General features: G+C 37.9%; 1 protein-coding gene across 2 annotated transcripts; it reads left to right on the top strand.

The window, feature by feature from the left end:
* Window positions 1-6,773: 6,773 nt before the first annotated feature.
* Window positions 6,774-14,504, top strand: si:ch73-109d9.2 (uncharacterized). 2 transcript variants are annotated; one of them, XM_023960745.2, is made up of 4 exons: window positions 6,774-7,458; window positions 9,397-9,530; window positions 10,772-10,877; window positions 11,859-14,504. In XM_023960745.2, exons 1-4 carry the CDS (start codon window positions 7,203-7,205, stop codon window positions 13,004-13,006), a joined length of 1,644 nt encoding a protein of 547 aa, XP_023816513.1. In that variant the 5' UTR covers window positions 6,774-7,202; the 3' UTR covers window positions 13,007-14,504. The 2 variants fall into 2 exon arrangements, with proteins under 2 accessions (XP_023816513.1, XP_023816517.1); XM_023960749.2 differs by having other exon boundaries at window positions 6,822-7,458; window positions 9,412-9,530.
* The last annotated feature ends 757 nt before the right edge of the window (window positions 14,505-15,261 follow it).

The following is a 15,261-nucleotide window of genomic DNA, read 5'->3' as shown; positions in this document are numbered from 1 at the left end:
GGTGTCCCACATTACCTACATTTTTTGGGGTGGGTTTCTGTAAAAAGTAAAACATTTTAGAAAACAAAAGTACTTTCTAGAAATCAAACAGAAATGTTGAAAAATCAAACCCAAAAAGAAGCCGGAAAAGATAGGGACATTGCTGATTGGATGATGACATTTGTCCATCATTTCAACCGAAAGTTATTCGGCATGAAGCGATACTGCAAATGCCCCACATGATCATAAAACCTTTATTAAAATCCAGAAAAGGAAGACACGTAAAAAAAAAGTCCATTAAAAAAAAAGAAATCAAGCATCATAGTCTATTCAGCAATGTCCCATAGTACACATATCTTTCAGTTTCTAATTATTTAATATTTTAACATTTCGTTTGAATTTCTGGAAATTAAATTTGTTTTCCGAAAGGTGTTTTTTTTTCTTTTCCATTTTTGTAACTTTATTTTTTAGATATTTTTCTTAACACAGAATACAGCTTTTCCTGTAAGAACAATACAACGTCTGACATATTCAGGTATTTCCAATTAAGGCACTTCTACAATACGGAGATTAAAAAACATCTTAGTCAAGACGGAAGTAAGTTAATAGAAATGCTGACGGGGTCTTATAAGAAGCTACACTTAAAGGTTATTTCCAAACTGTACAAATGCTTGTTAAACTGTAATGGATATAATTCTCTGTCTATAAAACAAAAGTGGGAATCAGAATTTCAAATTTCACTGTCAGAAGATGAATGGCATTCAATCTGTGGACTACAGCATAGCTCCACATGTTCTAGAAAATGGAGAGAATTCGGATGGAAAAACTTGACAAGGTTTTTTATTAGTCCTTACATAAAGAGTAAACAGCTGGGAACCTCACAACAATGCTGGAGGCTGTGCGGGGACTTTAACGTTAACCATTCACACATCTTTTGGTCATGTGGAAATATTTCTCCTTTCTGGAAAATTATGGTCAGAACCTTTCGGGATATCCTGGGATGTGAGATAGTCATGGACCCACAGATATTGTACTTTGGCCTATCGATGGACGTCATTCGACCAGAAGACAATTACCTGTTCAAGGTGATGATACTAGCCTGTAAAAAAGCAATAACAAGAAACTGGTTGAGAAGTGAAACGCCGACACTGCAGCAATGGAGACACATTATGGAGGAAATTTTCTCAATGGAGAAGATAACATAGGCTAGAGGCACAAAAACTCGAAGATCGATGGAAGAAATGGACACAATACTCAGCTCCCTCGGTCCGGTCTTGAAACAATGTTTTAGTTGCTCCCCGCTACTAACGTCTGCTTTTGTTTCCCTTTTTTTTTTTTTTTTTTTCCATTTTTGGGGATTGTGTTTTGGGTTTCTGGAATTTTGTTTTTAATTCAAAAATCTTTCTAAACTGGTGTTTAATTATTTATTTTCATTTTTGTTGCTATCTTTAAAATGTTTGTGTCGAGTGATTTGTTGGTTTGATTCAAGGCCACTGTATTTTCCTCCACTGACTTGGACCATCATGAAGTTCTTCAAAGTATTTATGATGGGTGATGATATTACAAGAGGTTCTCCCAGCCTTAACTTCAAGGTGTCTGTACACCTCTCAATATTCCACGTTTATTTCTCTAAAAGCTCTGTTTGAAGTGTGTTTAAATACAGAAACCACTTAAAGTATTTTAGAAGCCTGACATAAATTTAAAAATGTAAACTTTTTAATTCCATTTCTTAAATCTGAGCAAAGTTGTTCTATCAGTTGTGTAATGGTAAGGAATATAAACTTAGTCTGAGCCAAAGTCTTAAATACAAGATTGTTGTGAAGTGTGAAGAAAGCTCCGTCTCTGTTTCCCAAACAAATGGGACTTTTAGACCGACTCCAATGAAAATGTTCTTGTTTTTTAAACATGCTTTTTGAGCATTTTTCTCATGATGGAAGACAAAAGTCAAGATTAAAACTTCATTTTTGAGTATTTCCTTATTGAAATTGGGGTGAATCAGGACCAGAAGATACAGTGATGGACCAAATTGTTGGTACCCCTCGGTTAAAGAAAGAAAGTCCACAATGCTCACTGAAATGACTTGAAAAGTTCAAAAGTAACAATAAATTAAAATTTATTGAAAATTGAATAATTAAAATCAGCCATTACTTTTGAGTTGTTGATTAACAGAAGAATTTACAAAAACAAACTAATGAAATAGGGCTGGACAAAAATGATGGTACCCATAACTTCATATTTTGTTGCACAACCTTTTGAGGCAATCACTGCAATTAAACGGTTTCTGTATTTGTCAATGAGCCTTCTGCACCTGTCCACAGGTATGTTGGCCCACTCCTCATGAGCAAACTGCTCCAGTTCTCTCAGGTTTGACGGCTGTCTTCTCCAAATGGCGTGTTTCAGCTCCTTCCACAGATGTTCAATGAGATTCAGATCTGGGCTCATAGAAGGCCACTTCAGAATAGTCCAACGCTTTTCTCTTAGCCATTCTTGGGGTTTTTTGGCTGTGTGTTTTGGATCGTTGTCCTGTTGGAAGACCCATGACCTGTGACAGAGACCAAGCTTTCTGACACTAGGCAGCACATTTCTATCCAGAATGCCTCAATAATCTTGAGATTTCATTTTACCTTGTACAAATTCAAGACACCCTGTTCCAGATGCAGCAAAGCAGCCCCAAAACAGAACTGAGCCTCCTCCATGTTTCACAGTAGGGACAGTGTTCTTTTGGTTGAATGCTTCATTTTTGAGTCTACCAACATAGATCTGATGTGCCTTACCAAAAAGCTCCAGTTTTGTCTCATCTGTCCAAAGGACATTTTCTCAGAAGCTTTGTGGCTTGTCAAAATGCATTTTTGTAAATTCCAGTCTGGCTTTTTTATGATTTCCTTTGAACATTGGTGTCCTCCTTGGTCGTCTCCCATGAAGTCCACACTGGCTCAAACAACGATGAATGGTGCGATCTGACACTGATGTACCTTGATCTAGGAGTTCACCTTTAATGTCTTTGGAGGTAGTTCTGGGCTCTTTGGATACAGTTCCAACTATCCGTCTCCTCAATTTGTCATCTATGTTCCTCTTCCTCTTCGTCCAGGGAGGTCGGCTACTGTCCCGTGGGTCTTAAACATCAGAATAATATGTGCCACTGTCGTCACAGGAACTTCAAGCTGCTTAGAGATGGTTTTATAGCCTTTACCTTTACGATGTTTGTCTATAATTTTGTTTCTAATGTCCTGGAACAATTCTTTCCTTTGCTTTCTGTTGTCCATGTTCAGTGTGGTACACACCTTTTCACCAAACAGCAACGTGACTATTTGTGTCCCTTTAAATAGGCAGACTGACTGATTATGGGTTTGAAAACAGCTGTGATGTCAATTAAAGGACATACCTGAGTTCATCATGACCCCCTCGGCAATTAGTTCTCAGTCTTTTATGGAGGTACCATTATTTTTGTCCAGCCCTATTTCATTAGTTTGTTTTTTTAAATAATTCTGTTAATCAACAACTCAAAAGTAATGGCTGATGAACTCTTGCAGCTCTACAGAAACTATGTCCTAGAAAACAACACCCGTTTTTAATTATGACTAGAAATGGCGCAATCATAATAAAAAAAACACTGGGGATGTTTTTTACAAAAGATTAAAAGGTGTTTGTAGTGGAACTTTAAACAACTGTTCATATGTTCAAAACTACAATAAGAATGTTTTGAAAGTTGAGTCACAAAGCCCAATTCCTACTTTAGAGTTAAAACATTGCTTTTTTCCCCCTTGTAGTAAGGGGTTGTAGATAAAACTTTGATTCCACAACGAGAAGATTGATTTGTTACCATGGCTCAAAAAATACCAAATAATAACATCAGCTAATAATAAAATCAACAGATAAGAGCGGTCATGGTGCAGAGCGGTGGACCCTGATCAGAAGATTGTTGGTTTGGTAAAAAAGCAAGTGACATTTTGAAACAGGAATGTGATCAAAATGATCAATTGAAGAGATAAAATGGGGAATTAAAATTCTCAAACCCAGCAAACCTCCAGGCAATGATGGTTGGACCTCAGAATATTATCACTCATTCTCAACTGATGTTCCCGAAATTCCCCTGGCTCTTTCTGTCCTAACTACATTTTTAAGTATCTGGGTTAAACCTAATTTTAAAAAATGTGCTGCTAATGGAGTTTGTGGTATTCTTGTGAAAAATGTGTTACATATAAAGATATTAAAATATCAAAATAAAACAAAGATGGATGATGAGTTTACACCTATTACTGAGACTATCAAAGCAAAGTTTAAAGGCTGCTTAACCAGGGACTTATCAATACTTTACAGAGTACTAAGTAAAGCAGAAGGGATGTCTGGAGCTTCTCATGTTTTCCTGTCACTAGATGTCACCAAAACTCAATGTTCCAACTTGGACAAGATTTATTCAATTATCTTCAGAAAAACAAAATTCACAAAGTCAGAAAAAACTGTTCTCTCAAACTCCTTAGTTGATGCAGGTTTAGGTGTTTTGACATTTACAGGCTTAAATCAAATTCTAAAAAAATATTGGATTAAAGTATTTTGCTAAAAATCCAAACAGTTTATGTGATACTTTCCCAAATCCCCCCTATGGTAAAATGAGTGGTATAAATTTCTTCTTGAAATGTCAGCTTTCTGTTGGGAAGCCTTCTGTCAAATTAGCTAATTTTCATCAGAAAGTTCTATTATGTTGGACTCTTTTATTTAAACTTTTCTTCTCACAGTTGTCTTTTGTGGAACAACTCATAGACTTTACATTTACACAGAGGTGGAGCTAGAATAGTTTATATGGGGGCAGATGATTTTGGAAAGGTGGCAAAACACCAGAGTGGTAGACCATTACAAATGAAAGGATCAAAATTACATATTTCTAACAAATTTACTATAGATAGTCTTTTTGTTTCATTTAAAAATATTGCTTTTGTTATTTTTGCTATGCTTAAAGAGCTTGTATTGATAACTTTGTCGAAATTTATACTAAAATCGACTCAAAATTTTTGGGGGCATAGCTTTGCGTCCCCGTAGCTCTGCGCTTGTATTTACATAATTGGTATGTTACAAAAAATATTACTGTTGATCAATTACTTCATGATAAAGGATATTAGTACGCATATAATCATTCCTTAAATAAATACAACATCGCTGTGGCTCAAAAAGATTTCAAATTGGTTATTACAACAATTCCACTTTGTTCACATTTATTAGCTCGAAACATAAAATTTGAAAATTTAAATGTAATTCAGAATAGGATTTCAATTGGGGCCCTCAGCTCTGAACCCCTTCCTGTTTGCAATAGTGATGAGCAGCCTGACAGATGGGATTTAACAGAAATCACCGTGGACTATAATGTTTGCAGACGATATTGTGATTTGTAGTGAGAGCAGGTGGAGGAGAAGCTATGGAGGCGGAGGTTTGCCCTGGAAAGAAGAGGAATGAAGGTTAGCTGCAGCAAGACGGGGAACATGTGTGTGTATGAGATGGATGCAAGTGGAAGAGTGAGGTTACAGGGAGAAGAGATAAAGAATGTGAAGGAATTGAAGTATACACTGTACTGTAGGTCCAACAGTTCAGAATAACAGAGAATGTGGAAAAGAAGTGAAGAAGTGAGTGCAGACAGGTTGGAACGGGTAGAGAAAGTGTCAGGTGCGATGCGTGATGGAAGAGTTTTAGCTCAAATGAAAAGGCATAGAAGACCGTGGTGAGATCAGCCATGTTATTGGGCCTAGAGACAGTGGCACAGAGGAAAAGACAGGAGGCAGAGCTGGAGGTAGCAGAGATGAAGATATTGAGGTTCTCTTTGGGAATGACCTGGATGTACAGGATCAGGAAGGATTACATCAAAGGGGCCACACACGTATTAGAGGTTTAGGAGATAAAGCTAGAGAGGCTAGACTAAGATGGTTCGGACATGTCCAGAGGAGAGACTGAATATATTGGTAGAAGGGTGCGGAGTCCAGAGCTGCCAAGGAGAAGGGCTAGAGGAAGACCAAAGAGGAGGTTTATGGATGCAGTGAATGAAGACATGATGGTAGCTGATGTTAGACAAGAGGATGCAGTAAACAGGGTTAGATGGAGGAAGCTGAGTTGTTGTGGCGACCCCTGAAAGGAAAAGCCCAAAGAAAAAGATAATGGTACAAGCATTAGAACTCATTTAGATAACTGTTTAGTCTCTGTCAACATAGATGGCCTTAACTTGAGAAAGTCAGTGGAATACAATCCTTTTTACCCTAAAAATACATTATCAATAACAGAATCAAAGGATTTACGGTAAAAATTGCACGTAGATGTTATCCAGTAAATATGTAAAGTTCCCCCTGTTGTTTGTAAAAAGTATTCTTAAAAGGATCTGCAGACATATCTCACAGGCATCTTTGCATTATAGGATTTTGTTTTTCTTTGATGACTCAAAGGAAATGGTCAATTGAAGTGCCTTTACTACAAAGTAATTAAAGAAAAATATTTTAAAATATATTTGGCCATAGGAAAAAAATGTTCAATTACAAATTATCTTAAAAATAGTCTATTAAAGGTTTTCTAAATTTGTTATTTTTAATTACCAGTCCACGATTTTAATTTAAATCATTTTTTATTTTTATTATTTCACATTATCGTTTTATGTTGGGTTGTTTATTTTGTTATAAGATATTGTTCAACTTTTATATGTATGTGTACCACGCTTTGCATGTAGTATTTTGAATTTTGTTAGTTAAAAAGGACAGGTTTCATAGTTTATACACAAATCCGCCTGAGAATTGCGAGGATTTATGAAGATTGTCCCAAAGTGCGACCCGTAAATCCGTATCGGAAGTGGCGTTGTTGACGGAATCTGAGGAGGTTCATGTTCCGCGGATTGACTTGCCCAGCAAAAACAAATTGCAGCGGAAGCCTCTGACACGTTCTTGGGTTTTCTTCTATGATGCGTCTGGAATTTTGCATTTTGAGCAAAGTTCATATCACGTCGTAATAATTAACAAAGCAGTAAAGGAGCTGCATTAACATCGTTAGCTATTTATGCTAGAGGAAACAGGTTTTCGTGGTACAAACGCGCTGGTACAGTCAGTGAACGCACCAACCTGTAGACGTTATAGTGTCGCATCTACGACAAATTAACATCCATGTGGCTGATAAAGGCTTGGCTGCGCCGTCTACAGCGTCGTTTTTTATATTTAATCTAACGTTCTCCGTGAACACGTCGAGCGTACCGTCGGGGGGAAATGGCTGAAACCATTGTAACGTTTCAGTCCCAGCTCTCTGGAGTGATGGAGACGGTGTTCAAGGCTGCTATGTTTGAGATCACCCGTCTGGTGGAGGACAGCTTCCTGGAGGAGGTGACCCGCTGCAGGGAGCAGGTCGAGTCCCTGAGAAAGCGGCTGAGGTGGGCGGAGAGTCGCAGCAGAGAAAAGCAAGACGACACGCGGGACACCTGTGCTAAATGCGGGAGAGCAGGCCCGAACAAACCCGCTGCCGCAGGTGGGTCACGTGCTCATTACTGTCTTAAGAGAAGACCCCCCTCCCCCCGGGCTAAAGGGGGCCAACCTGTCGGCCTTTCAATTGTAGACCACAGTCTGACTCTGACTCACAGTGATTTTAACATGTGGTACTAACACGCACGTTTAAAAAAAAAAAAACCCTCAACGCAACCACAAAAATGCAAAGAAGATATTATATAATAAGATATATTCATCAAATATTACTACCCATGAAAACAAAAATTAAATATAACATTTTAATTGATTCAAGAATGATTCGGTCTCAAGCTTTATGATTTCACCATTGACTAGGGGGAGACAGGTTAGTAGTCATAATTTATTTCTGATCATTGCTAATCTTCAAAAAAAAAAAAGTGTATTTAAATTATTGGCTTTTTTTTTTTTTAGAATTCATCGTAACAAGAAGTAATAAACCATCCAAAACATTCTGATACGATGTGACAACCAACTGCTCGTTGGGGTTGGTTGTCCCTAGAGAAGCTCAATAGGATTTCACTAGCAGCTGCGTTTCCATCAGACACATCCAAAACTTTATAGAAATTCATAATTATCCGAATTAACACAAACAAACTCGCGCGATAAGTCCTTCAAAAACATGGCGGCGGATAATGATTTACCACAGATCCATTCAAATTTCGGCCACGGCGCCAGCGCTCATCATCTATCAAAGAAGACGTCGGCGTCTTCTTCATGCCAATTTCGATACAACTCAAAAACCTTTTTTTTCATTTTCTTGTTTCGAAGCCCATCGAGACGACTGTTGTTGTGATTTTGGGCTATACAAATAAAATTGAATTGAAATTGAATTGAATTGTTTCCATTAGGCAAATTTATTATTGCAAATCCAATTTACACACTTTCATCGTCAATGGAAAAGCAACTAGCGATGAATTAAGATTTTAAAAGATAACATGCATTAAAAAGGTTTTTTTAAGATATAAACGGCAAATCCTTTTTACCATGAATACCACTCAATAGTTGTCATCAATGCCCCTTATGTTAAATAATAGGACTAATGGTGGCAAACAGTTACTTGAAATGTTTTGTGTTTTGGTAAAAAAAGAAAAAAAAAAACAATTTTCAGTGCTAAAACTTCCTGCCCAACAACAAGAAAAAAGAAGCTTAAACAGCTGAAAAAGGTCTACATCTGAGATATTCTCAACAATATTGATACTGTTAAAATAAACTGGTATTTTAAAAGATGTCCTATTATGTTTAAACATCTGGGAACATCATCATCTGTAAGGAAGGAAACTGTAAAGCTGGAAACAACAGGCTGTGCGTCATTCAATTCCAGTTGTGATAACTGTATGTGTGATATCAATGCCTGAAGACCCACAGTTCTAAGGGGTTGGTGACATGTGACAACCAACCCCAGCTGACTTCTTGATAAACTTGGTAAGCTAGCTGCTACATGGCTTTAGCTTGATAGCTGACATAAAATAAAGCTATTACTTTTGCCTTTTCAACATTTTTATGGCAGCTCCTGTCACGAATCGGGAGTGAGCTTTTTGAAGTCCACACCCCTTCCACCCAAAGTGAGCTTTGGAAGAATCTGTCAGTCAAATGTTTTGAATGTTTGAGGCGGGGGCTAGTGGGCACAGCATGCTTTTACTGAGGCATCCGAGTAGCCAGTTTATTTAAAAACAAATAGTTGAGCAAGAATAATTATTCTAACAAATATAATAACTAATAGCTGCTTATTCCTCAATAGAAGTCTATGGGATCTTGGAGCCGCCAGTTACTTCCTATTTGGAGTGTGAGGGGGAGGGGTCACTCAGTCCAGTTCTCTTTTACAGTCATTGGTTTTCATTTACTGATGATAGCCAAAGATCCTCAGTGCAGGCTATGCAAACAACCATCGTAAGTGATGAGTATATGTTTGTAAGTTTTTATATTTTTGCTTATCTACCTGCAGAATTTTCTTCACCAGAGAAGAATCTGAAGCAGGAGAGCGTGATTCCAGAAGAGGAAGCTGGATCTCTGGAAAACTCTGCACAAGTTCACAACCAAGATATGGAAGAAGCTCACTGCACAGGAAATGCTATGCATGTAAGATTTAGGATCCTTTATTTTTAACTTTGAACCATGTAACTGCAATTTCATTCAGCTTGCTTTTCTGTCTGAAAAAGAACATCAGATGCTTTAATTGCTGTTTTGGGAGATGGAGAAAACCGGACAACATATAAGGAACTTCTTATCTTATTTCAAGTTTGATTGACTCTCAAAATATGAAGTTCTGAAACGGGATAAATCAGAGGTATTCATTAAATGAAAGCAATTAAATACAAACAAAAATGCTTTAGTCCGGTTCAATACATCTAAAATAGTTAGTTTATCCCCTAGAAGAAAGTTTAATTGTAGTTGTAGTTTTCGAGGGTTCTTCTAAGAGTTATCAAAGGTGGTTACTGATGTCACGGATTGGCCAGTGTGACTGAGAAACTCTGCTGTTGAGGAGAATGTTTAAAGTCTAAAATGGTCATTTGTCTTACAAAACATCTTTTTTTGAACCATCAACTGTAGAGGCTTCAGAGCAGAACCGTGACCAGAACCAGCCGGCAATATCAATATATCAGATGTGTATAGATGGTAACCATTAGTGGGTGATTTTAATATGAACAAGTTTTGCCTTTTAAGCTAAATAACTATCTTAATACAAATAAAGATTTCAACTGGTCAAAAATTCAGTATATCTTGCTTAAAGTTAATTTTTAGGGAATTTACAGATTTTTTTGGTCAGCAAAACAGAAGTACTACTAACTACTAATATGCACTATAGTATTGCCATAATTTATTTAGTGGACAAGGAAACTGACTAAGGTGATATTCCTTGAAAAGTTTGCCTGACTCAAAAAAAAAATTGTTCTTTGGCATTTCGATGAAACACCTTCATGTGAAGTTGGGAAGTCTGTCTATGTACTCTAATCAAAAATTGAGATGAGATATATATATTCAAACAGAAAAATAATATCAGAATAAGACTTTATTCAGTGATAAATTAGCTGGCTTTTAAAAGTGTATCACAAAGTGCCATGATGAGTAAAGGATAAAATCCAGTTAAGAAAGGGACATGTGAAACATTGAAGACCATCAAAATGCTTTTTATTCACACCTGAACAACACTGTAACTCCACCAAACAATGGCCATTTTTCATGGACAGACAGTGTATTTCATCCATCCTTCTGCACTAAAGACTATTGTCTCTTTTGGTTAATAGGAATGTGCTTGTGTACACAATGGACCCGTTTTGACAGGACATGTCTTACGTGCAGTTTTTCCCTTTTTCTGTCAGCCACTCAATGCTCAAGATGATCATTTTGGTGGGCAGTTCAAGGAGGAGCCGCTGCAGACCATGACAGAAATCAATGAGGTGCAAGAATGGGACATGAGATCACAAGGTGAGGCTCCATCCCTTTTACATAACTCATAATCCAAGGCAGGAAGACTGTCCTTGTTGTGCTTCATTATAATCTGGGCTGGTTTTCTATATCTGGAACAGGGTGTTTTGAGTCTGGCAGGTTGATTGAAATCTCTAAGAGAGAAAAATGTTGGATTCTGTCTGAAGTTTTAGTTTTGATCTCAGAAAATAGGACTTCTAGCAGAACAATGATCCAAAATACAAATGACTAAACGCCATCTATAAGCCCTGATTGACATCCTTAGGATCAGCTGTCCAATAAACCTAAACATCCCATCCAGAGAAGGCATCATGTCAAAGACCTGCTCTGTTGAAAATCATGTTTTTAGTGTTTCTAACATATTCTTGTGAAAAATTTCGGATGATGGAAGACATATATACTAAAAAAAGGGGCATAAAATTCAGAATTGTAACGATTTATTTTAACAATGCTTCGATTCATAACATAATTGTGGTTCTGGTTCGATTCATAGTCGATATTGGTTCATTTTGAACAATCCGATTCACTGACCTAAAATGGATCCAGGACATCTTTAGTCAATACTTCAATCAGTGTGACTAAGGGATAAATAGCTGGTCCTGAACAGTGCAAGTGAAGTTTTCCAGATTCAATTCAATTTTATTTGTATAACCCAAAAACAACAGTCATCTCGATGGGCTTTCCAGATTCCCTGTATTTCTTGCAAGATAATTTATGCCTAAATGAAATACGTGTACAAACAAAAAGTAAACAAGAATTCACGGCAAATCCATTCACATTTCAGTTTCCTAAAGTTCAGCCCACTGCCGTTTTTCCCACGTCCTGCTCCCTTATCCGAATGAAAGCAGAGTTGTATCATATATAGAACCAAAGCCAAATCAGAAATAGATGGTTCACTGTAGCAAATTTTAAGGGGAGCAGCCAAATGGCAGAGCAGAAGATGAAACCAGAGAGTCATAGTCTTAAAACTTTTCTTTGCAGAAGCGGATCCTTCTAGCCTGCAAGGTTCAAGTAAACGTTTCAGTGAGCCGAAGATCGCAAAGTGGGAGACTGGTTTTGAGCAGGGAGCAGAACCGAGCCAAGAAGGACACTCTGCTTACTCCTCTGAAGCTCTGTTCCAGAGCAGGTATGGTATGGATCAGCTGGGGGGTGTGGAGGAGGCTGCCAATGAAAACACCAGCATGATGGGCATGGCTAGTTTCAGTCACATGCAAGGGTCTTCATCCCACCTGGGGGGTGACTTGGCTGACTTGAACCAATGCACTGATAAAAACGCAATGGAAATGGCGGAAAGAGCTGATCACCACTGTTACCAGACAGTCATCCCCCAGAAAAGACGACTCGCTCCGTCTCCACCGGCAGCATCACCTGAAAAGGCCAACTTGAATGAAAAGGAAGCGTTCACCTGTTTGCTAATTGATGAAGAGGGTTATTTGCAAGACACGAATGTACCTCATGCATCTTCTGATGCAGGAATATTATTGGGTTTTCGTGGGCAAGGCATTCCATTTAACCAGTCTTCCTCTCAGGGCTTGTATGAATCTTCCAATGCATGCAGTGGTACGTTAAACTTATCGGACACTTTACAGCATCAGACTGCATCCAAAGGAGGGAGGAGAGATGCATCGAACTCATGTTCCGCATCCTTTCCCAATTCTGTTTCCCTAAAGACCCATAAACGGACACAGAAAAGCACCAAACAAGGGGTGCCATTCTCCCGCAACCAGAGCACAAAGAGTTTTTCTCAAGCATGTAATCTCCAGGCCCACCAGAAGACTCACTCAGCTCAGGAACTCCACCTGTGTAGCCACTGTGGCAGAGGATTTTCTTCCTTTGAAGACTTAAGAAGTCACAAATGTGGGCAAATCGGGGATAAACCTTATTGCTGCACTGTTTGTGGGAACAAGTTCAGCCGCCTCTGGAATTTGAAATTGCACCAGAGAATTCATACTCAAGAAAAACCCCACCGGTGCAATATGTGCGACAAAAGCTTCACGCGGGCAGACATACTAAAGATTCACCAGCGCACCCACACAGGAGAAAGGCCATACTGCTGTTCTGTTTGTAACCTCAGTTTCAAACGCCTGGATCACCTGAAGTCCCATCAGCGCAAACACATCAACCTGTGAGGCTCGACAGCAACAGCTGCTTTGATCGTTTATTTGTCTAGTGAAGACACAAAGACCATTGTTTGTAAAATGTTGATATTTTCTGATAAAAGGCACATTGACTGAAGACAAAAATCACCACAACCCTATTTAAATCATGAGTTTTGCCATATAAGAGCGTGAGACCATGATAAATCTTCAAAAAATGTTTTCCCACTTGCAATGGGACATGAATACTGTTGAGATTCGTTAAAATGTCAAATGTCTCAGCAGGTTGGCTATAGTAGCAAAAATAGACACCTGTGGGTGTGGCTGTCGTCACAGCAACCACATCAAACCCGGTCAGTAAAAATGGCAATTCCAAACAAAGGACAGCTGTTTTAGTTGACTTTTGAGTTGCATTTAACAGAAAAATGTATGGTTTACAGAGATCTTTGGCATTGTCAGATGGATGGTCAAACGATGGACAATAAATTCTGCAACATTTGATAAATCACAGAGCGCAGACTTTATCAATTAATGTTACAACATTACCAGAATGAAGATGTGCCTCCTAGGATAAGAACATGAACAGAAAACTGCTTAATGATTGCAGGAAGTTGGCAGACCAACAGTAACATTAAAAGAAGTGCAACTGCTTCTGGAAAGTCCTAATTCTGAAGTCTGTGACGTCGTATTTTTTACAGACCTGTTCTGTGGAGCGAGGTTGCAAGGCGGATGTCTCGTCTTTCAAAAGAAAAACATCCGAGCCCTGGCAAACACTCAAAGCGTCTCACAACAGCACATAAGGCAAACTTGTGACGGTGTGATAAAACGTAACATTTCATTTTTTATGGTCATTGATTTCAAAAGTTCTTTTTAGTGCAACGTTGCACGTCATTGAAAGCACGTCAGTGAATAATGGTGGTGGTAGCAGCATCTTGCTACCTGTTATTTCAGTCAAGGTGGAGGGAATTCTAAATCATTTCAAATGGCAGTCATTGTAAGCACAAAGGACGACAATTGGAGATAAGTTTATTTTTCAATACAACAGTTCAAATAGTACACATCCGTAAACAACAGTGGGACTTTACCAGAAAAACATTTAGGTCTGAAAGGAACAGGAAGGTCCAGACGTGAATCTAATTTCAAATCTGAGCGAGATATGAAGAGCACTGTCCAAATATGCTTACCGGTAATTCCACCCCCCAAAATGAGTGATACTACAAAATAAGGATTCTACTAAGTATTGTTTTTAGAATAATGCTTATTTACCAATCAATATTTTATTTAAAGCTGTATTGGGTGATATTTAAAGTTCGAAAGGTTCTCGTTTAAGTCTGTTTTAGGCTTCAATATGAATGTATGGACTTAATATTCTCTCTATATTGTTTAGTTTTAGTGGACATAAAAAGGCTGAAGATAAGTATTATATTTCTCATGTTTTTATAAAACACTCTGGTGGTGGGTAACAAAAAAACAAACAAACCTGATTTTTGTGAATGTGATTTCAAATAAAACATGATTAAGATCTTTGTAATTTTTATGTCTTCTTGGCAGCATCTCAACGTAGAAGGTTCTATGAATAAATGGTAACTTCCCAAAACGCTGGCACCCCAAAACTGTTGCTGTCCCTGTGAGGATTTCCATCAAAGGCAGTCTATTACAGATTCACAAGATAACCACAAACAGCTTTTCAGCTATTTTTTTTATTTGCTCTTTATATTTTTAGAAAGCTGCCTGAGGTCTTATATATTGATGGGGATTTTTGCAAACGAGATTCATTTTCTTTGCCCAAAACAACAAAATAATTTGAAGCACCACTCTTGAAACCTATTGAATTAACAGCAGAGGTTTGGGAACACGAGGAACATGAGGATCTGTAATTGTGTGTGACTTGCATTTAAAACAAGTTTTACAAAAACTAAACAAAGGGATAAACATGTTAGATTTTTTGCATTTTTTTTATGAATAAACCCTAAAAGGGAAGATTTTGGATTCGGTGTGTGGCTATTTTTATTTCTACTAAAGACTGGGTGAATACTCGATACTGATTATCTGCCGGTTGTGGATATAGTAAGGGATAATGTCCAACGAAGTGTGCTTTATGAGAACTTACCGCACCCTGCGAAAGACTGAACTGATACATGTATTATCACTTTGGATTCTCGATTTTATACCATGGTCTGGTTGAATACTCAATTCTGATTGGTTGCTGGGTGTGGATTAAAAAGGGATAATGCACACTAAAAAAGAAGTTATGGTCACATAGCCTAAATGCTCTATATCACTGCGCT

The sequence above is a fragment of the Oryzias latipes genome, chromosome 1 (assembly GCF_053564925.1).
Source record: "Oryzias latipes strain Hd-rR chromosome 1, Olatipes_Hd-rR_3.1".
Lineage (NCBI taxonomy): Eukaryota > Metazoa > Chordata > Actinopteri > Beloniformes > Adrianichthyidae > Oryzias > Oryzias latipes.
The sequence above is the reverse complement of the archived record's forward strand: the minus strand, read 5'-3'. Positions and strand labels throughout refer to the sequence as shown.

Bases quoted from the DNA above. Each gene is read 5' to 3' on its own strand.
- si:ch73-109d9.2 (XM_023960745.2), top strand. From the start codon at position 7,203: ATGGCTGAAACCATTGTAACGTTTCAGTCCCAGCTCTCTGGAGTGATG. The intron at 7,459-9,396 runs GTGGGTCACGTG...ATCTACCTGCAG, and splicing joins GAACAAACCCGCTGCCGCAG to AATTTTCTTCACCAGAGAAG. The intron at 10,878-11,858 runs GTGAGGCTCCAT...TTTTCTTTGCAG, and splicing joins ATGGGACATGAGATCACAAG to AAGCGGATCCTTCTAGCCTG.